At 41.9% G+C, this 22,028-nt stretch overlaps 2 protein-coding genes across 6 annotated transcripts in view; one reads left to right on the top strand and one right to left on the bottom strand.

Annotated features, from left to right (window-relative positions):
* Positions 1–6,218, top strand: part of ulk4 (unc-51 like kinase 4) — an 83,182-nt gene extending 76,964 nt beyond the window's left edge. For 2 of the 4 annotated variants that reach the window (XM_040012748.1, XM_040012746.1), the window contains exon 36: positions 568–6,218. In XM_040012748.1, coding sequence (XP_039868682.1) covers positions 568–637 — 70 coding nt within the window. In that variant the 3' untranslated portion in view covers positions 638–6,218. The remainder of the gene's footprint in view (positions 1–567) is intronic. The other 2 variants (XM_040012750.1, XM_040012747.1) reach the window with 1 other exon arrangement.
* Positions 5,668–20,244, bottom strand: LOC120722036 (catenin beta-1). 2 transcript variants are annotated; one of them, XM_040012751.1, is made up of 17 exons: positions 20,071–20,244; positions 13,340–13,390; positions 12,626–12,853; positions 12,284–12,537; positions 11,957–12,195; positions 11,489–11,690; positions 11,219–11,363; positions 10,990–11,093; positions 10,729–10,863; positions 10,331–10,534; positions 9,757–9,915; positions 9,463–9,582; positions 9,038–9,188; positions 8,305–8,426; positions 8,120–8,180; positions 6,755–7,005; positions 5,668–6,463 (listed from the first exon to the last, which is right to left on the bottom strand). In XM_040012751.1, the coding sequence occupies exons 2-16, from the start codon at positions 13,350–13,352 to the stop codon at positions 6,791–6,793; spliced, it is 2,352 nt and encodes a 783-aa protein (XP_039868685.1). In that variant the 5' UTR covers positions 13,353–13,390; positions 20,071–20,244; the 3' UTR covers positions 5,668–6,463; positions 6,755–6,790. The 2 variants fall into 2 exon arrangements, with proteins under 2 accessions (XP_039868685.1, XP_039868686.1); XM_040012752.1 differs by lacking the exon at positions 20,071–20,244 and adding an exon at positions 18,878–19,086.
* Between the last annotated feature and the right edge of the window lie 1,784 nt (positions 20,245–22,028).

The following is a 22,028-nucleotide window of genomic DNA, read 5'->3' as shown; positions in this document are numbered from 1 at the left end:
GCACAGTGGAGCAAGCACCATGGTTTGGAGCTGTTTTTCTACATTATTTCCTGGACACATTGTGGTCAGTAGAGAAACCAACTGAATTCAAAATTGTAAAAGAAGAAAACAAATAAATAAAAGCTTGACAGGGCTGGGTCATGTAACTTGAGAATGGTTCAAACAGCAATCATAAATCAGTTGAAGGGTTAAAAAAGAAGGATATTCAAGTTTTGAATGGAAACGTCAGAGTCCTGATCTTACACTGACTGATGATGTGACAGGACCTGAAACAGAGAGGTTCAGTTAATACATCCCATAATTATTAATGAACTGAAACTGTATTGTAGGATTGGTTTTCTCATCTTTGTGTAAGTCTCATAAAGAGCTACAGGAGACATCTGAGGTTTACCAAGTTTTAAAAAGTGAGCAATTATTTCATGTTTTCTACACTTGAAAGAGCACAAGATGATTCGTTTTATATCAGTCTATAACTGTGACTTACAGTGTTTAGACCATATGAGTAATAAAATGAGATCTGATCATTTTATTCCTAAAAAACTGTAATTGTATCAAATCTACCTTTAGTTACCCTCCTTTATTCAGCCTACGTGACAGCAGCCTGTCAAAGACACCAGCTACTCTCCCTCCTCCCTGATGAAGCGACTCCCTCTGTTGGGCTCTGCTCAATAAGCAATCATGGCAAGTTGCTCTTAGTCTCACCTGACAGAAAGGTGAGACACAGAGAGTCCATCAGCTTTCTTTAGTCTGTGAGTGCATGCAGTATATCTGGCTATGTAATCCATGCTTTCCTATTTTGTTTTTGAGACCAAATCTCCAAGCATACCAATAACAAATGATTCTGGATTTTGATACTGCCCATTCCCACGTCTTATTATTTCCATGCATGTCAGAACTGATCTTTGTCTAGTTAATTGACAGGACATGCGCCTGTAACAGAGCAGGGTAGCTTAATGGCAAGAAAAAGCTCTGAGATGAAATATGTACACTATTAAAAACGTATATTTAAGTCTTGACATCTGTTACCAGGGACAGGAAACATAATCTGCACTTCTCTCTTTTAAAGAAACACCAGTTTTGAAACTCCAACAGCCCTCTTTTATCTTTAATTATAAAATATTTTTTATATATGTGTTTTTTATATATGTTTTATATATGTCCCATGCTTCACTCTGTGGGTCAGTATTAATACAAATACAGTCGTCGCCTCCACCCGCCTTTTCATATATGTAAAATAATGACTTCTTTTATATTTACCATATGAAGGAGTTTGTGTGTATGTGAGTGCATGTTTTCATGTGCACACCTGCATCTCTGCATCTGGCTGTCTTTTATGAGTATGTCAGCCAGTTGTGTTTCCCCTCATAGGGCCAAGGCTTTTGTCACCGTAGTGACCGTGCTTCTTTTGATCTTCTGATGTATGAGACTAGCAACCTTTCACACACACACATCCACACATGCACACACACATCCACACACAATGAATATACGCAAATAGAGTCCTTTATTCTCATTTATATACAAACTCTCTGCAATCACACATACACCCTGTCAGATCAATAATGAAGGTGTATTGTTGCCCTGCTATAGAGGCCTCTCCTATTCTGTGCTCCCCGCCTCCCTCTTTTCTCCTTGGTCACCCTTTTCTTCCCCCTTTGTCACCCTCCTCTCCTCCTCCTCCTCCTCCTTCTCTCTTTCTCCACAATTTTCTTTCCTTTTTCTTGGTTTTCTTTCTTTCGTTCCCTCTTGTGCTCTCCCACTTCTCTTCTCTCGCCTCATCTCCTCACTCTCCTGTCCCTCTTTGGTAGATGAAAGCACAGATCAGCTCCAGCCTTTGAAGTGGCAGAGACTGGCACCCTCCCACTGGTTTAGCAGGAGGAGGAGGGGAGCAGAGGTTTTAGGAGAAAGGGCAGGAGATGAGAGGAGTTACAAGGAGAGAGAAGAGGAGTGGAAAGGGATGGGAAGAAGGATTGAAGAGAGGTTTTAATTGAGAGGATGAGAGGAGCTGGCGCCGAGGTAGGAGACGGAAGAAGGATGGAAAAGAGAGAGGGGAGGTCTGGGCTAAGATCCTAACCCAAATGATGTCATTCACACTTTACCATGGCAACCTGAGGAATGCCTTTTCAAAACCTCAAGCCTGACCAAGGGTGAAGGGTGGGGAGGAGCAATAGCGTATACTCCCCATTCCTGAAGAAAAAGCATTGAGGTTCTCAACATAAACCTAGTTAATGCTGCTTTCAGTGAGTCAAAGCCTCAGTAATATCTGCTCAGACAACAAAGACAGATCAGAAAACTGCACAACTCTTCTACAAACACACTCTGAGGTCAATCATTCAGAATTTTATCAAAATGCAAACATTAACATGGTGAAACTAGCTGCAGTGTACACATTCGGTCCCATTAAAAGAATAATAAGCTGTCTGATCTTCCTTGAAAGTCTCTAAATGTAGTGGTGGGCTGATCACACTAATCTCTGGGTTGAATTAAGCAGCTAAAGAGAAAATACTTCACCCATGAAAAGCAAAAGTTTACAGATTTAAAATTGGCGAGCCTCCTTTGTTAACCATTCAAAGTCATCTCCGTGCACTTCTGCACTGCTTCCAGCACTCGGGTTAGTTTTAGATTGCTTCATGGGAGTCCCACTCTGAACACTTACCACATACCCATCTGATATTAGCTTGGACCTCAGGCTTGTGCAGAGAGAGCACATTATCTGGATCTCTGGCTAAGATCCAGAGAAGAGTCTGCAGTGTCTGAGCACAAAGGTGTATTGTGTTTTGGTTTTGTTATTTAAAATGGCTTGTACACCATACATTTGTCCCCCGGGATCAGATTATCAGCAGTGACTTTCAATACGATATCTTGAGGTGTCAGAGGGAGGACTTTTGCCACAAACACAATGAATTCCAGTGGCCAGCAAACCACATTTTAAGTTTTGTTGTTGTTCAGTCCTGATCAGCACTATTGTTGCCAACCACTCACTCTGCTCATGAGGTTTGGCTCCCTGCAGCTTTGTCATTTTCCCCAAACAGAAATTCAAGTTGAAGGGCTGCATTTCTACAGAAATCAGTGCAGAATCAAAACTGTAAGAGGACAGAGTGGGACTGACAGCACAGCAGGAGCAATGGAAGGCAGCGGAAACTCTTAGACTCACCTTTTGAAATCATTTAGTTGTTTATTTAATCTGAACAAAAACAACAACAACAATAATCTTTGGGTTGAGTTGTGAGTGAGTCTACCGCTAAAGGAACTGCAGATGATTGTCTTCTTTCTGATGAGTTCTTCTGTTTGTTTGTTTTCTTAAATAATGGAAAGCACACAGATTCCACACAGCAGACTTCCCACATGTTGGTGTAAGCAGAGTGTGAGGCTAATGCGATACTGTAATCTAAAACCAATTATTTTATTTTCCGCTGTTCTCTGTGCAGCTGTGTCAATTTGAGGCTGTTAAGAGTGCAAGGATTTAATGAGTAACCAAACTCTAAAGTTTGTCCTAAAACTTTTATGGACCCAATTTATGTTTTCCAGATCCACAAACTTTCAAGGGTTTCCGAGGCCTCTGGGAAATGTGTTAATTAGGTTAATTATGTAGGTTTTAATTAACTAAGAGGGGTGGGTGGGCTTCTTCTGGCCTGGCTGTCAGGTTGCCCCCAAAGACACCTGGGAGTAAGAGGAGGGGGGAGGGGGGTGATAAGAGGGGGAGAGCAGGAGTAAATTATAGACAGCCTAGAGGGGCCTGGGCAGATTGGATGTTTTCATCAAGTCTTAATTATCATATATAGATGTATGTTTGTACAGAATTGTGAAAATCATTATTTATACACTTGTATATGTTTTTTAATTGTCTTACTACAGAGCACATAAAATATCTATTTAATAAGCACAGGTTCATGTGGGCTGAAATTGGAATGTAAAGTTTTATGTTTGCGGAGCAGAAATAAATGTAGTAGTCTAATTACTAATTCAGTCCACTCAGTACCATGCTACGTGGCTGCACCTGTTTCATTGCTCAGCATGCTTAAGAACCCTGATCTATTTTATTGTAACTGTTTCTTTGATTAAGCTGTTTGCGCTCATCATCGGCTAATTATCACTGGATAGATAGCATGCCAGTAATACTACTCATTTTTTATGTTTCCCCATCACAGGTATCACACTGATGTCACTGGCCTGGCTGCTGATATCCTTCAAGAGATCTCTGAATCCTAAAAGCTTTCAGAGCATTCAGCCATGCCTCCATATGACTGTCATCATTTCAAATTGGATCAGTGGCAGTAACAAATATTAGTGTGTCACTAAAATGTCTTGACAGGGCAATCAAAACATGCATCCAGTGTTCATCAAACTTCACAGGATTACAGCATGAGTGTTAATTTAGACTGTCATTGGCATCACAACACTGACCTCTGAGTGTGTCAACACACCTCGTGTCATCAGCAGTGACAGAATATTAGATCACGCATGCCGTCACGAGTCATAGATTTCTACTTTGTAATAACATGAAGCTAATGGCGACATCTACAAACTCTTTTTTTGTTGGTATTCCAGCACTAAAAAGGAAGTTGTTCTGTTTACTTGTAGCAGACTAGTGCCGTGAAAAACCATTAATACCAAAGTGGTTCACCACATCAACTGAGTTGTGCATAAATCATCCATCTCTGCTTTTACACAAGTTAGGTCATTTTCCTGTGTATAATCCAGTGTATACCTGATCTCTGCCTACTGTTACATTCCCAATTTTTTTAACTGGATATAATTACTTTGCATAATTAAATATGCCATTACTGAGAAGTGTTTGAACTTAAAATGAAAGAATGACACTTAAATGTTCTAAGAAGCTGGATGAAGTCGGGTTAAATAGGTGAGGTAGAGGTCATGTTAGAAAGATTATGCTTAGTCATTGAATATGTCCTTAAGCTACCTCAGCTGTCCATGTACCACCATCCTAGACATCCACACGTGGACACCACCAGCAGGCTTTTAGTTCACAGCACACTGAATTTTCTGCAACTTTGACTCATCGCATTAAAGCTGGACCCAACTTGCCACTGTACACAGTTTAAGTAGATTTCAACAGTCTCAGTGAACACACAGCAGGTGGACTGCTGGCACATCAGTTTCTCCTCACCTTCCCGTCAATAAGTGTAAAACTAATGCAGCAGGCTCCAGACCAGGGATGTCAAACTCATTTTACATGGTGGGCCACATGCAGCCCACTTTGATCTAAAGTGGGTCTGACCACTGAAACTGCCCTTCCTGTCAGTGTAAAGAAGTTGCACTACACATTTAATCTCTGAGATACTGTAATATAAGAAAATGCAATGTCAACAGCACATCTACATGAAGTCCAACTGTTTGGGTTTATATTCAGAGAAGGCCCCATTTCATTTCACTGTGGAACCTTTGTAAACAACGAAAATCTTTTAGTGTAGTACGCAGGAGGTCTGTCAGCAGGAAAAACTAAAATGTATTAAATAGTTAGGTCCAAGGTTTATGCCCCTCTACAATTTCCAGAGCTGTCTGGTGGGCCAAATGTGTGTCTATCAGGCCAATTCTTGGCCCCAAGCCTTATGTTTGATACCCCTGCTCCCTGAAACGACTTCAAGTGTTATTAGTGTCTCATGTTAATCCTTGATTTGAGTAGAAATGAGACTTAAAGGCATACAGTTGAAATGACAGTCCATTTTATTGTTTCAGAACACAGCAGGCTACAGCAACCAGCTCCTCTCACTACCCCACCCACTTACAGCAGACCAATAGGAGCCCTCCTCCACCCCTGTCCTTTCAGACACTCCCACCCAGCTAGGTCAGCTACACCCCCTTTGGAACAGCAGAGACATCAGTGTCTCCCTTTAAAGCAAGAAAATAGCTTGATATTTGGACCATGATTTCCAATTCATGTTTTTATACAAAAGCTACACAATGTTACACTTGATCATCAGAATACAATTCAACTGATTAACTTTAGTGTTTGGACACCATTTAAAATGTGATCAGATCCTTTACTTGGATGGAGCATTACCACTAAAAAAATAAAATAAAATAAAAATAATAACTCAACACTACCAGAGACTGAAAATACAAGGGACTGCAAAAACAAGAGATGAGTATCATAATTCAGAATAATGGAAAAAGCAAGCTAGATTCAGTTGTACCATTACAGACTTAAGGAAAACGGAATAAAAAAGTAAAAATAAAGTAAAAATGAAAAAAAAAAATTACATTAAAAGGGATTTGAAAACTAATTATTGAAAAATCTGTGTGTCATGTCAGGATTTGAGGTCAGCCCCCATCAGGCTGAAACCAGAACCAAACCGCACTCAAATCTAGTTTGTCCCAATGGAGTCCCCGTAGACGGGAAACTCTGCTTGCTGTTGTTGAGTCATCTTCAGGCACTTCTGAAACCTCGCCTCCTCCATATGGGCGAATCACGATGCAGGTTCATCCAGATCACATGATACAGCTGCAAGGGGAGAGCAGAGGAGAAATGAGCGGTGGGGAGGAGGCATGGCAGGCATTGGGTGAAGGACCACACATACAGATCAAATACTAGTCAAAGTAACTTCACAGACACCACATCACACAGCTTTGTAATTTGGAGCAGTCTGAACATGCAGCAGGCACAAGGAGTAAACCGACACTTCCCCCAGTCCTCGGGCTCTTTATCCAGAAACCACCTCTGAAAAGAACACCACTCTGTTCAGCTGACACGAGGCCACAGAGTTGGGGGTTGGGGGTACCAAGTAAATCTTACCTAGTAGAAAGTGTAGTGTAATGTTGGTCTTGGTATTTACAGGTCGGTATCAAACCAGGCCAGTTGGTTTGAGTCGCCAGGTGGCAGGCCCTCTATCAGTTCCTGGGCATGTCCCAGGTCAGGCAGCCCTTCTACAGGGGGGTAGTCCTGGCCAGGGTGGTGCCCTCCACCCAAGTCATGATCCATCATGGGTTCCATACCCATTGTGTCCCCTCCGTAACCCCCCGAATGGAAAGAACGGTAACTTGGGTCTGGTGGAGGAGGAATGGATGGAGGAGACGCAGGTGAAGCAGAGCAGTTGTTAGAAGCAAGTTAACAAACCAAGCTGACACACAGTAGTATGATCACTGAAATGTAACACTGCAAATCAACACAGCACACGGTCAACCCTCCAGCAGACCAAATCAAACCAAAGCTGTTAACTCTTATTTCAGCTAAACTTGTGCTTCAGGTCACTGTTTAGTTGTTTCCACCAACAGGAATGCATCTGCAGTAGCCAGGGCCTTTTCTAAATCTATCAACATCAAGTCTGTTTTCATTTGGCAGACGAAGAGTCAATTAAAGCTGTTACTGCTGGAGAATTGGAGAGCATTGCAAATTAAAACCAACGCCAGCTTGCCCTCTAGCCTACTGATCGGCACAGTGTCCAAAATCCTGGACGCCGGTAATAATTAAAGAGATGGTCTGATCTTCAGCCAGGTCAGAAATAAAGACCATTTTGAACAATTTGACTGAAGTAGTAACACACTTTTCATGTCTTTCTGGAACATGCTGAGGAATCACTTGGTGCAGACTGGAACATTTAAGTGGATCCTTAAATTTAAAAACTGCTAGAAGCTTCTGTAACGGCACCAACCTACATCTGATGTCTCCTGAAGTTGTTTATAATAAAGCTGCACAACACTGAGGAGGAACATGAACTGTTTTTAGTTTGCTAATATCTAACAGTAGACCTCCTTCAGGTCATGCATCATCAGTTGGGTCAAGATGAAACACTCAAACACTGAGTGTCAGCTCATTAGAAGATCTTGACCCCGAGTAGATCTTTAGAGAAGTTGTTGGTCAAGTGGTTTACTTCATTAAGTCATATTTTCAAGTTCATTAGTGACACACAAATTTGTAATAGCTGTGTCAGATTGCGTATCTGTAATTTTGACTCTGATGAAGATCAGATCACATTTTTGATAAGATGAGTATATCAACTCAATAATAAATTAAGCCCACAGATGTACAAAGACTTCCAAAGAAGGCATTTAGAGCATCCCCAGTTTGATAATTAGCTCAACTGTTTTTATCTTGACTGCAGTAATAGTTGGGAAGCCTTTGTCTTCTGCTTTGCTTGCAAGTGTCAAATGAGTGACTTACCTTCTGGTCTGTAGCCCAGAGGCTCACCCTGAGCTCCGATATCCAAACCCAGATCTGCTGTCTGCAGAGCAACACATGGCAAACATTTGACAAAGTTTCAATTACACAAACACTTGTGCATGTCTTTGTAATTGACTACACAATGTAAATAAGCATTACACAGTTTGTGTAAAAGTGTGTCGCACCTCGTTCCAGGCCATTGGTTCTGTCCTGAAGAGCGAGCTGGTGAGTTCTACAGAGAGGCGCTTCTTGTAGTCTTGAGGTTTGTCCTCTGACATACGGAACAAAACTGCTGCTGCGTATGTGGCTGAGAAAGATGGAAGCATGACTGCTTAGCCAACACATTTTTAGCCTTTAAAAACAAAAGCACTTGAAACAGCCATAATACAGCTATCAGGGTTAACAAAAGAGACTAGGTATTACCCATGACTAGAAAGTTTATTCAACTAGCGTTCTCCGCATCATTTAGAGGCCCAGGCTGCACATGAGACTGGACTACACTGATCCAAGTGTTGTGACATTTACATATATGCAACAATATAATGAAGTTGTCACCATAAATATAACTGTTTTAAGAGCAAGCTTGGCTCCTACTTAGATTCTTCAACAATGTGCTACAACACAAGCCCACAGTGCGTCTCTGCATGATAGCAGATGAGCCTGGAATGTCACAATGAAAAAAAAGCAGCAGCTACATTGAACCGCTAGAGCTGCAAATTTTCAAGATGCCACTTTCGGTCCACATCACACTAAAGAGTCTTCCAGGAAAACACAAACAATTATTTCCAAGTGCCAGCGTGTTATCCAATTAAATCCCCTCATTGCACAGTTAGACTGGCACTTCTGAACATCTGCATAGTTAAATGCAGCTATTATGTGACTGATAGCGTTGTGTAAATGAGTGTTTTGGGTACATACCAACTCCTTCATTGCGGCTGTGCAATAGCTCTGTGAGTGGAGCAGTGGCTCCCTCAGCTTCGATGGCCTCAGCGGCCTCTTTATCCTGAGCGAGCTCACACAGGACGCCTGCTGCTACACGCTGGATGTTCTCAATGGGAGAATACAGCAGCTGCACACAAACACAGACCAACAGCTTAGTGAAAATAAATAAATAAAATACTGAGCCTCCACAGATGCAGCCTCATGATACTACAATTTGTTCCCTCTGGAGAACCACCTCATGCATCCACCCAAACAACTTCTATCTGGGATCATTTTTCTAACCCAGTTCTCCTGTTTAATCCAGACAAGCTTCAAACAAATTAATCTCAATACTAAAAATATCATCCGTAATCTTGGTTAAATTATATTGTTTTACTTTGAGATTAAATCTGCAGACTGACCTGTACAAAGAGTGGAATGGTGTTGAGTCCTCTGATGACTATTCTGTTGTGGACATCTCTGGCCAGGATGTGAAGTGCTCCTGTACACCCTTCCACAATCTCCTCCATACGTACTCCCTCCTAATAAACAAACAGCGTAAGATCAGTGCACTTGCAGCATCTCTCTACAGACTTCTTAGTAGACCGGGTAGTACTGAGAACTACTGCTCTCTCAGTGAATTCCAGGCACCATGGACTGGTATTTATTAAAGCTGTGTGAATTCATTGAAATGATGAGAGTATGTGCGCTCTTACCACAAACTGCTGCTGTGTGCCTCCCATGCTGGTGCGTCTTTGTGTGTCTTGATGTGCTCTGACCAGCAGCTGAACCAGTCTGGGGATGGCGCCCTGCTCCCTCAAAGGGGCGTGGTTTGCAGGGCAGAGAGCCAGGTTACGGATCAGACCAACTGTAGCCTGACAGAAGAACACAGTTATGTGTCATTTAGCCACGATTTTAATGTCACTCTCAGGTTACCCATTAGCCACCCATAATCCAGAACCATACAGAAAACTTGTCTTGATGTATATTTGTAGACAGATTTACTGAAAAATATTATTTCAACTTATTTTCTCATCTTAAAGTCAATTATTAAACAAGCTGATTGCACTTGAACAAAAAAATCTTATTTCCTGTCTATCAGTACATGTAATATAACAGTGGAAATGACTGACATGTTTATGACAGCCTACAATATTCAGCTCATTATTTTAGCATCAAAACGTAGTTAAGAGTGAAGTGATTTTCACTGCACTAAATGAAGAGCAGCATGAGTGGCTGGCATTATGAAGAGCAGCTTACAGAGTGCTGCTGCCAAGTCTCTGTGTGTACCTTGATGAGTGGCCAGTGTGATGGCGGGTGCAGTAATTTGACCACTACAGGCAGGCCATAGTGCAGTCTGACAGCGTTCTGTGCCATCTCAGCATCCTGGTGTCGAGAAGTGAGGTGACGCAGGGCACAAATCGCTGGCTCTGTGATGTCTTCTCTGTCTCCAGCCCGAAGCACCGTGCGAACCAACGCCTCAATGCCTCCAACCTAGAGAGGAACAAATAAGGTGGCAGATTGTGAATGCAGCAGAAAATTTGGGCCTATAATTTAAATACAGATTTAAAACTAAGTTTTTATATATATTTTATTTTTTAAATGAGAAAAACTGCTAGTTAAAACACATCACTTCGTATTATAGAAATTCTACATTTTCCTTTGCAAAAAATAAATAAAGTGCTCACCTGGCACACCATCATCTTGTTCTTGTAGTTGTTGCAGGTCAGATTAGACAAGATGCCAGCCGCACAGGTCACCACGTTAATGTCATCACTGCCAAGCAGCTGCACCAGAGTTCCTAGAAGACCCTCCATTCCCTCCTGGGTATAAGGATTGATAAATAGCATCAACAAAAAGTCAATTTAAATGTCTTCTGATGTATTTTGCAGCCTGAAACTAATGATTAACACACAGGTAGGTACTGGTAATGGGGCAGCTTGCCTCACCTGTTTGGTGGCAGCATCTGACAAGTTCCTGAGAGTCCAGAGACAGTTCTGGACCAGTCTCTGGCTGGGATCTGTCAGGTGGAGTCCCAGAGCCTGCATGCCTCCTAACAGAAGGAAATCAAGGGCACATAGTGTTTACATATGTAAGGTAAGAAAATACATTTCAAAATGTATACGATCTCAACTTTGTGGTGTTGAGTTTTCTGTACTGCAAGTTTATAAAACATACCAGCCTCTACAATGGCAGGCTTGTTACTAGAGCACACCGACAGAACCTTGAGGACACGGCTTGTGGTCCACAACAGCTTCTCATAGGTATAAGTTCTCATGATGTTGACGAGTGCCTGGGGGCCACCACTGGCCAGGATTATCAACTACACAAACAGAAAGCAAACAAATATGTTGATCTGAGTGTCAAATCCAGAGTAACACACTGCAGTCTAGACGTACATAAGTCAGTTTTTCGCCTCAACAGGTTTCAACACACTAGCCCCCTCACCTTGCTTTCCTGGTTTCCATAGGCCAGTATTTGGAGACAGTCAGTGGTGATGGCCAGAAACTTGACATTGGTTTTGCTGAGCAGAGCCACCATTTTCTGTAGCCCGCCAGCTAAACGAACAGCCATCTTGGCTCCTTCCTGGTGCAGGAGAAGGTTGTGGAGGGTGGTGATGGCATAGAACAGGATAGAGTCCACTGGTGAACTGCAGAAGAGAAGATTACTCAATTACTGGAAAATTACTAACAGATATACAGATAAAGTTTCTCTGCTGTCCTTCCTCTCCACAGTCTCAGTGAACTGAGACAATTTCTTCATGTCAGCTTTGGCCAAAAATCATGGTGTGATGATTTCCTTGTCTCTGATCAAAACATTGCTCTGCTTCATGCACTGGTGAGCTAAAGTACAGCAGACAAATGTAGACCCAGAGGGGAAGGGGGAAAAGTATGCCTCCACTCTCCTCCTACATACCCCAGCATTTTAACTAGAGCTGGTATTCCTCCTGACTTGAAGATAGCCAGCAGTCCCTCTCTGTGATGGGAAAGATTGTGCAGTGTTCCTGCAGTGCAGCGAGCTGTTTCCACATCGTTTGTGTTCTGCATGGTCCTCACAATAGCAGATACCATCTGAGGTGAGCGCATGATAGCGTGGCGAGAAGCTTCTTTCTTTGAAAGCTGGTTAACCATCACTGCTGCTTTGTTTACTACAACCTGGAAGGGATGAAAACTAACATTAGCGAATCATATCAAAGAGGACAAAATTACTTCTGAGACAGTTCTGAGCCACAAACATATTCACCTGGTCCTCATCATTGAGAAGTTTGGTGAGCTCTGGTATTGCTCTTGTTGCCAGCTCAGCATCATCTTGATAGTTGATCAGATTGACCACAGCATGTTTGAGCATTTGTGACGGCTCTGCCAGCCTCTGGACATTGGTGGGGTTTGCTGCATCATACTGTGTAGAAGGGATCTGCATGCCCTCCTCAAGAGTCTCTGGGAACATTGCTGCACGAACCCGCTGGGCACGTGTCATGGCGTACTGACCATCTAGGTCTGAAAGCAAACAGGACCAGCTTTGTATGATTTGCTAAACGGGTCACCCGTGACCTTCCTTGAAAAGATCACCAGCATTATAACCTACCTTGTACTTGCTCTTGGGAGAAGTTCTGGTTGAAGCCCTGCTCCCACTCATACATGACCTGGTTGCTGTCGACATCATCTTCCTCAGGGTTGCCCTTCCCACTGAGGGATGGAGCAGTTGTGGTGGCCCCTGAGTGGATGCCTGAATCCAGGTAGGACTGTTGCTGCCAGTGACTGACTGCTGCCTTACGGTCTGGCTCCATGGCCATGTCTAGTTCCATCAGATCAGCTGGAAAGAGAAAAGCATGCATTCAACAAAAGGTCTATTATGTAATTTCAAAGGATGTGTAGAGTTACAGACTTTAAGTGATTAATTCCAACTATCCAATTTTGTCAAAGGCTTGAGCTTTTCAAAGACATGGCTGACTTTAAAAGTAATAACAGTGGTGTGCTGATGTCACAGGGTGAGTGCATCAGCAATGGTTAATAGCCTCTGCAGTGAATAGATTTCTGTCCTACTATTATTTTCCAGTGTTTTCATAATTCAGTGTAGTAGGGTTTACCAGTAAAAGACTCCTGAAGCATGAAGTTGGATTTTACATGTGCCCCAAGTTTCAAATTGAAATCAATAACTAATTCAACGTGCTTTAATGGCAACATAAATCTCTACCAAGCCAAGCTGTAATTTTGGTCTGCTGTAAAGTTTAATACACTGCATGTGTGACTGAGGAAGAAGCAAAGGGTGGGAACTTAATTAAGGGGGACTCAAACTCACCCTGGGAAGCCATGTTCCTTTCTCAAACCGTGGCTGACACAGCTTCCTGATCTGTAACAGGAAAAAAAAAAATCATTTCAGCTATGCAGCTACCTTCTCTACACCATTCACAGCCATTAAATCACCAACCATTTTACACTAAACACATATACAAGACCACAGCAGATGTAAACGCAGAGAAAAAAAAATTAGACTGAAATTAATAGAAGTTTAAAAAAAAAAAGAGTCTAGAGAAGTGACTTTCCAGTGCTTTCTTTCCTGTCTCCTCCTGTTCTTGGGTTTCCTCTTCCCTTTTAAGCCAGTCGTGCAAACAGCAACACACACAAGGCTACCATTAAATGTAGCTGCTACCAACTATTTAGGTGAGGAAGGACAGGGGAAGTAGAGCACTGGGTGGAGAAAGGAGGCAGGGGTGGGAGGGGGCATTCACATTCCTGCACTTGCTTTGAAGCTGGAAACGCTCTGCAGGAAAGTAAACACTGGCAATGGCAGGAGAAGGGTAGAGCAGGCAAACGGGGATTAATTTGGGGGGGAAAGCATGGCAAACTGAGAGAGGCATTTTCAATTCATACTCGAAGATAAATGTTATGGCAGGAAAGCATAAAATGGAGACTGGGGAAAAGGCCTAAGAAAATATCTGCTAAAATGAGACAAACAGGGGCTGTGTATCCATGGAGTCTCAAATCCTTTCATGAAACCCTTTCAAAAGTACACCTGTGGTTATGGAGCAGAAAAATGAGAGACCAAATCCCTTTCAAATCACCACATAAGTTCAGGCACGCTCTAATACCAGAGGTGCACAAAGCCATAAATTAATTCTGGTAAAGAAAGCACAGGTAGTTAAAACCATAGCATTTCCTCAACTACATCAACAAAAATAGATAAACAAAGTCTTGTTACCACCAGAGTCTCTTCCCCCTGGTGGCCATTAGAAAGAAGGCATGTTTCAGTCCCTCAGTGTTTGATTCACCCTCAGACCTGGAAGCTGTGTCCACATGAAGCACACCCTTCTCTCCTGCATGACTGAAGATAGTCACTTCAATCTTTACACAACTGCAGATTTAGGTCAGTCAAACTAACAGTGCTAATCAAAGTAACCTAATTTTTCACAAAAAACATTTTAGATTTTCAAATTACTCAAATTGTGAGCAAGCTTTCCTTACAGCAAAAGGTGTGTGTCAGATTTAGTTCTTGAAAAAAAATGTTTTAAATGAATGCAAAAAATATTTGACATAGTTTGCCTACTTATTTGTATTTTGTCAACTAATGTCCAGTGACAGTCATATATGAAGGAAAGATTTTCTTTCTAGTTGTAGCTCATTTCTGCAGAGCATTAGACGGCTTTAAGTTCTACTTCTGGGAGAAAATGTCATAACATTGTTATGAATGTACTACATTACAGAGAAATACAAATAACGTTTTAAAAACCATTACTGATACTAACAAATTGGCGATGACTGTGTCATGGACACCAGCAAGAAGGTTAACACAACTCTCTGCTGAGTTAGAAAGTCACCTTCGAGTCTTACTTCCTCTCAATGATCCCAGGCTAGAATTCATCATTTAATTACAATCCAATAACCACAGAATCAGCTGAGGAAAGACTAATGTTTGTGTCTGAATGATGCTACTTTCGGTGGACTAACCAACATACCGTAGCTTGTTTTAAACGTTGAACTAAGATTCTTCTTGTTGATTACGATCTAATCTTTTAGGGGGCAGTACTCACACACTCTCTCACACACTCTCTCACACACTCTCTCACACACTCTCTCACACACTCTCTCACACACTCTCTCACACACTCTCTCACACACTCTCTCACACACTCTCTCACACACTCTCTCACACACTCTCTCACACACTCTCTCACACAGGTTTTGATTACAGGCCCGTGGACTGTATTTATCTGACAGCAGTAGAGAATTTGGCTTGTTTTTAATCAACTCTGTAGTCATCTAGATGTACACATATTTGTAGATTGTACTCTGTGTACAAGTGCCCCAAAAAGTACATAATACACTCTGTATATACACTCTGCTAAAAATACCTAGTTTAAAATCAAACAAGAAAAACAGCAACACATCACCATAAGCTTGAGTTTAATAGCTTTTCTTCCCAGCAAGTTATGCTAAAAAAAAGATGACAAAAGGCCAAATGGAAGACAAATTCGCAGCAGTGGTTGACAAAAAAAAAAAAAAAAAAAAAAGGCAGTCCAGTATGAATGCCAGTGAGTGTGTGGGAGTTGCTTGGGTTCAGTGGCTGCCAACATGCAAATATACTCAAGGACAGTTAAACTACTGCTCTGAATTACTTTCCTCCTCAACCACACCACCTTAGCTCAGCTGTATCATTAAAACCTGATCTTGAGTCATGCTCCAAGACTGCTGCTTCTAACCACAAAGGCACCAACTCAAATTCACTGTTCACACGCCATCCTCCCGCCATTGTAGTCCTGCCCTCACATAACCCAGCTTGCTCCTAATGGGAGCCACATATCCCATACAAATCAGACATACAATCAAAGCACATAATGAAACAATTTATGATTCACACTGGTGGAAAAGTGGTTCTTTACAACTGGCTTTGGAAACTGAGCCAGTAGTTTTTTGGAGGTTTTTTGTGATGGGCTAAACAAGCAAAGTCTGGCATTAAACTGTGGTTCACAAATGGCAGCCTTACCCTAAAGTCACTATAAAGAACAACAACAACAAAAAAAAATCATTACATATGCGTTCCTAGATTTCAAACCGGCCACAAAAATCTGAACAGGTTTCTTTGAAGCCAGATGTGAAATCCAATATGTAGTCGTGCCTGGTGGAGTTGAAAGCCACAAAATTGAAACCAGATGACAAATGAGTGACACACTAGTCACCAGAGTCTGATGACTGTCTTGTGTAATATACAGTACGTACACAGAATAAATCCAGATCCATGTACCCCAAGAGAGCTGAAGGAACAGAGAAAGTTATATTCCATAAGTCTTCTAGGCAGATATCACAGAAAAGAGAACAGAAATATCGAGAATCATGCGCTGGTGAAGTTACGATAGGTTCCAGGTCAACATTCAAACAACAAGGTTTAGACTGCTGCAGCACAGGACTGATTTTGGGAACAGTGACTGTGACACTGTCCTGATAAATAGTGAGAAAACATGCTGCTCAAAAAGAGAAGCAACGTTCATTAATGTTTAAATGACATAACATAGTGAAACATTGTTTCAAGGAGCTGGCCAGAGAACAAACTGTTCCAACAGGCTGCCTCTAGTCACTGCAGAGAGAGAGAGCAGATCTGAGTATCCAAATAGATCTGAATGCCATATTGCTTAATTTTTATGGTGCATAAAAAAAATAAAGAAATGAGTGAAGGGAGTTAAAGAACAAGTGTTCAAGAGAGGACTTGATTTGTTTCACATGGCAGAACCTCGACTCTTTGAACCAGCAGGACGTCTCCACATGTAGCTCTTAATTGCACCGAAGGCATCTCAGTGAGGAAGAGGGACTAAGCCAGATGACTGACAGCGTTCACAAAGAAACCTAACCAACAAATAAATCAAGATGTGAGCCGCTAGTTAGTCTACGAAAGTCCACTGTGGCACCTTGTAAAATGTCACTAACAAAAACAAAAAATATTTTTCTGAACAATGAGAAAATTTCATCTGGTAATACCGGCGCTACGAACTCTACATGATTTATTCACACCGGGTTTCTTTGCTTCAGCATATTCATCAACCTTGCATGCCACTGAAACTCAGGTGCCCTACTTTTGCACTGATGTAAAGACTGACACAGTCAAAACGTGACTGAACATTTCCATAACATTGATCTAAACATCAAGTTTCTGTGCGTTGTAGTCGGAGCTTCTAGCCGTCCATGGGTGTTAGTACCTACTTGTTCCACATTTTATAACTGTTGGCCTTCGCTCTGTTGATAAAGTGCTGAGAGAACACACAGCCAAATATAGTCCAAATGCAATGGGGAAAAGAATTGAAAAACTAGTAACAGATATTTGTTCGTGTCCATTTAATTCAAGACCCTACTGCATACCGCTGCTCTCCATTTCACTGTTTAGGTCTTTACCTTGTCCCTGTGGTCTGGACTAGGGTATCAAGTTTAAAGACGCTACAATGAAGGGGCTGCAGTCCCCACAGTACACTGTACGAAAGGTATTTGCTTATCACAGTGGAAACTTTCTCTTCACCAGTTCAGGCAACCAGAGCAGCTAGCAGTCACATCCTGTGATGGTGGGGCACCAACACAACCCATTTACTCTTTTTTTTTTTTTGTCACTGTCTGGAACCCTGTTCAGTCTTTTTCAGTCTTCATTTGTGAAAAACTAAATAAACCAAATCATATCCATTTGTCCCCAACTGAAATTCAAAGCAGCCAATTAATCCCATTTCCTGTTCCCCAGGGGGGGACTTCAGGTGAGCTCAGAGGCCAGTGACATGATGTCATTAGAGGAAAGAAGAAAAAAAAAACATTCAGTTTTTCTTGCTTCTGAAGGACAGTGGCTTTAATTTATTTCCCTGCCATTTAATAATCATAAAAAATTTCAACAAAAATTTGTAGTTTTTGTATTTTCAAAGAAATGCCTTTCTTAAATACAAGACAACAAATTAGGCAAACCCATCAGACTCCTGCATATGCACTTACGTTAAAAACAAACAAACAAGTAAAACAAAACAAAACAAAAATAGTTCAATGCATCCATATGCGTAAATGACCCAAACAAGCTGTATTATCGGCACAGGCAGAAAGATGGGAGCTGCCACCGGCTTAGCACATAATGTGCAGGGTCAGCAGCACTCACTGCTGCCTGCCAACAATGCAAGAATGCCTGCAGCCGCTGCAGGGCTTTTTCTGTGTATCACCGGCAAAATGATGGACGCCTGTGGACAAACACGAAAAATACCCATGGAATTTGGGTTGCTTTCCCTATTAGTTCGTTTAATATTTGCAATCGCAATTCAAGCTGTAAAATAGGGCGCAGTGTGTACAGAGCGTGCAATCACTTCCTCTCAGTGTCTCGTCACATACGCAAGTTTATGGAAAATTGATCAGTAATATCGTTTAAACGAGCGCGCTGAAGTCCACCTCAGACAAACACAAAGACCGACAATGACAGACAGAAAAAGTACAATATTAGGTCATGGCAATGCCACTGGAAAGGCCGTATAGTCAAGTGGATGACCTCAAAACCACTACCGCTCTCGTATGTAACCCACACCCACGTTTTTCAGCTTAAAATTTTCAGTGCGTCGTCAGAAGAAAATGTTGCTGACGAGATGACGGGTTTGTAAGATTTGTTCCGCTGTGTACTGGGTCGGGGATTTCACCGAGGGACCGCAGAAGTACACAAGGAGAGAAAACGTTCAACAAATTCAAGAAAAACAGATGAGGCATGCATTCAAAATAAAACCAGTTTAGTTTCACGTGAACGAAAGGAAAACTAATCTGGAGCGGCTGGACGACAACATCCTTTTGTGAGCAGTCTTTCTTGAGAAATTAAACCTCCATTAATGGTATGTAAACACACCTCCAAGCCAGCACCTGTGCCGCCTCCGCAGCGCACTGGACGGACAGCTTTTATTCCACAGAAGGCTGGGGAGCCGTTTTGTGTTGGGGAGGATGACGTCCCAACTTTTCCTCATTAAACACCCGCCTGTGCCTGTTCCTACCAGCTCCACTCTGGCACCCCGTTAAAACCTGAACACTTCACGCAAATCTAATGAGAGCCGCTATCCAAAAAGGTCCAAGTAAGCGTGCCGCTGCCCCCACCCCTCTCCTCCTCCTCCACAGCTGCTGGCTGCCTCTGACTTTCTTGCTCCAACACCACTGACTCAAATTTCACACTCTGGCTCCTCCTCGTCTTCCTCCCAAAGCACCACGGCTGGGAGGAATTTTTCGGTCTTTGTTTAAAAGGACGAGTGGAAAACACACTGAAGCCCACGACCTAAAATAAACTTTTTTGAACAATTTAAAATAGACTTATTTTTTTCTTAAAGATAGACCACTCTACAAGAAATCTGCTTTACTTAACACCAGGTTTAAACCAAGTTTTTCAAAATACGCACTAAAACTTCAGACAAAACATCTGCGCTAACGTTTACGTGTTTCATACCCCGACTAACCGTCATTCGCAACTTTAACGAGTAACTTTACGCCATAAAACAACGGAATCCACCGTATACCGAGCTTTCAGACCGGCTGCATCTTTATCTTCAGCTCAGTCTGTTAAAACTAAAGCAGCTGCAAAAAACAAACGACCCACAGACGACACTCAACTCGAGCAAACATGAGTCAGAATAGTGGAATGTTGCCAACTAATAGTTAGGCTAACATCTGCTAACGTAAACTACTAAAACACGCTAGGAAACGCCATCGTCGTGAACTCCCGAAATCCCACTTACGGTTTCCAAATAACTGGGCGGCAATTGATCCGTGGCGTAAATCTGGCTATTGTAAACAACTGCTTATAATGCCGAACACAAACCACGTGCTATTAAAGAGTCAACCAGTGTCGTCGGTAAAACAGTTATGTTTCCATTAGGCGGTGGCTGGCATATCCCCAATATATGCCGCGAGAGCGACGGGCTCGCTCGCTAGCTGCGGCGGCAGCAGCAGCAGCATCCCCCGGCCGGTCCACACACAACAACAGTCCTCATTCCTGCTGGCATTCAGAAAAGACAGAAACTGAGTGGTGCCGATAGTTTGAATGTTGAAGCCTACCCTTGTCAACACAGCAAGTCCGTCCACTCGGGTCCTGGAGAGTAAAAAAAAATACTCTGAAATGGAAAAAGTCGAGGAAAAAATTGAAGCCGAGCGTCAGCGGGGAGCCCTCGTCCGCTCCCTCCACAGGCAACTGAAACTGACTTGGCCGGAAAAGCAGAGACTGGAAAATGTAAGATGGCGGCATGTTTATATAGACCGGAGAACACCTCGAGTGCACCCATATCCTGCCGTGAGCTCGGATAAAGTAGAAACTGAAGCCATATTTTATCTTTATTTCGTCTGACGTTTACGCACTTCTGTATATATTTACCAAGCTCGATAGCTACACGCGTTGGTTGTGATAAATACTTTATTTTTTAGGGTAAAGCTAGCCAAATTCCACATCTGCACGAGTATGAATACACAATGGAATGAAGTTCCGGCTGACTCGAAAAGGGAAATCCGATTCCTTTCCCCCGAGTTAAATCTCATGGACTCTGGAAACATAGGATAATTTCCTTTAGCGTACAAAGTCATACATTTGTCACCTTTTTCTATACAGACTGAGAAATGGAGGCCTTCATTGCTCTTACCATCACCAGGTCCCTGCTCAAAAGACAAAAAAATGGAAAAATTGAGCAAACCAACTTAAAAAAACAACCCAAAAAACAACAACCACACACACACACACACACACACACACACACACACACACACACACACACACACACACACACACACACACAAAACAGAAATCAAAACGAATTAAATTAGACAAAATGACAAATTCTAATTCAATATATGTTCAGAGAGACAACATCCGCATTTTGCCCAAGCCATTGTTGGTTTCTTTGCATTTTAAATAATGTCAGGAGACAAATTGTGGCAAACAAAACACACATTTAGACTAAGTAATGTAAAGAAAATGTCAGTGAGATGTTTTCTTAGTTTCCTTAACAAAAGATTGTAAGATATATGTGACACGAGGTGCTGGCTTTGCTGTACTTTGCTGTAAACTAAATGCTCAACAAACAAGCTAATGTTTGTGGTCTTTCTTTTATGAAACTGCTTATGTCCCCGGGCATAAAACAGACCTCACTGGGCAAGTTGGAACACCTCTCATTGGCTTTCCTGTGTTCTGTTCAGTGATGTCTGGAAGGCTCATGACTTGTTTGTGAATACCACCAAATCTCACATATGCAGAAAATATAAAAAGTGATTAATGTGGTTTTCATATTTAAGTTGGAAAAAATATGAGATCAGCCAATTAATCACATTAAAGTCATAACTGATCAAACAATGTGGGCATTGCTATAACAGAATTACTTCTTATAAATATTGTAGACTTAGATTAATCATATTTCCTGAGTCCATTAGAACGCACATTCAGCCATTAAAATTATTAGTGATCTATGGGCATCGCCAAGGTCCTTCAAGTGAGTAGTCTGATCTTTCCTTTATTCTGAGATCACAGAGTTGTGGCTGTTAATTTTCAGATCACTTTCTATTTGGCTCAATAATAAGTAACTTGGTGGATAGGCCACATAGGAAATTTAAATATGCTTTGCAAGTCCTCTACTCACTGTTCGGTCCCTTAATCTCCACGTTATGAAAGCAGATAATGTACCTTTTCAGTACCCCTTCATTCTGCAGGTAGCAATGTCATGGGCAAACAAAGGTAAATCCTTTCCTGTGAACTGCCTACAGGCTATTTCATTAACCTTTATTTACAGTGCGTGGGTGGAATAGGTTACTGAAAGCCAAACTCCAATTGAAAACAGTCAATGCAGTGTCCCTGAATAGGATGCATGGGAATGAAATCAACAACAGAGCCAATACGTACACAATATATGAGCGCATCACCTAAAATGACTCCACCCTGTGTCATCTGATTGCGACACAGACAATTACAGTACCAGCGTGTGATTGATTTCATTTGGAATAGCTTTCAAACCACAGTGACAATTACTGCTGCC

The sequence above is a fragment of the Simochromis diagramma genome, unplaced genomic scaffold (assembly GCF_900408965.1).
Source record: "Simochromis diagramma unplaced genomic scaffold, fSimDia1.1 OVJJ01000618.1, whole genome shotgun sequence".
Classification (NCBI taxonomy): domain Eukaryota; kingdom Metazoa; phylum Chordata; class Actinopteri; order Cichliformes; family Cichlidae; genus Simochromis; species Simochromis diagramma.
Note: the sequence above shows the minus strand (reverse complement) of the source record. Positions and strands in the feature narration are given on the sequence as shown.

Excerpts from the sequence above, each read along its gene's own strand:
- LOC120722036 (XM_040012751.1), bottom strand. Across the intron at positions 11,094-11,218 it reads GCCTGCCATTGTAGAGGCTG|GAGGCATGCAGGCTCTGGGA; the intron begins GTATGTTTTATA and ends TCCTTCTGTTAG. Across the intron at positions 9,916-10,330 it reads CACACTGGCCACTCATCAAG|GCTACAGTTGGTCTGATCCG; the intron begins GTACACACAGAG and ends TTCTTCTGTCAG.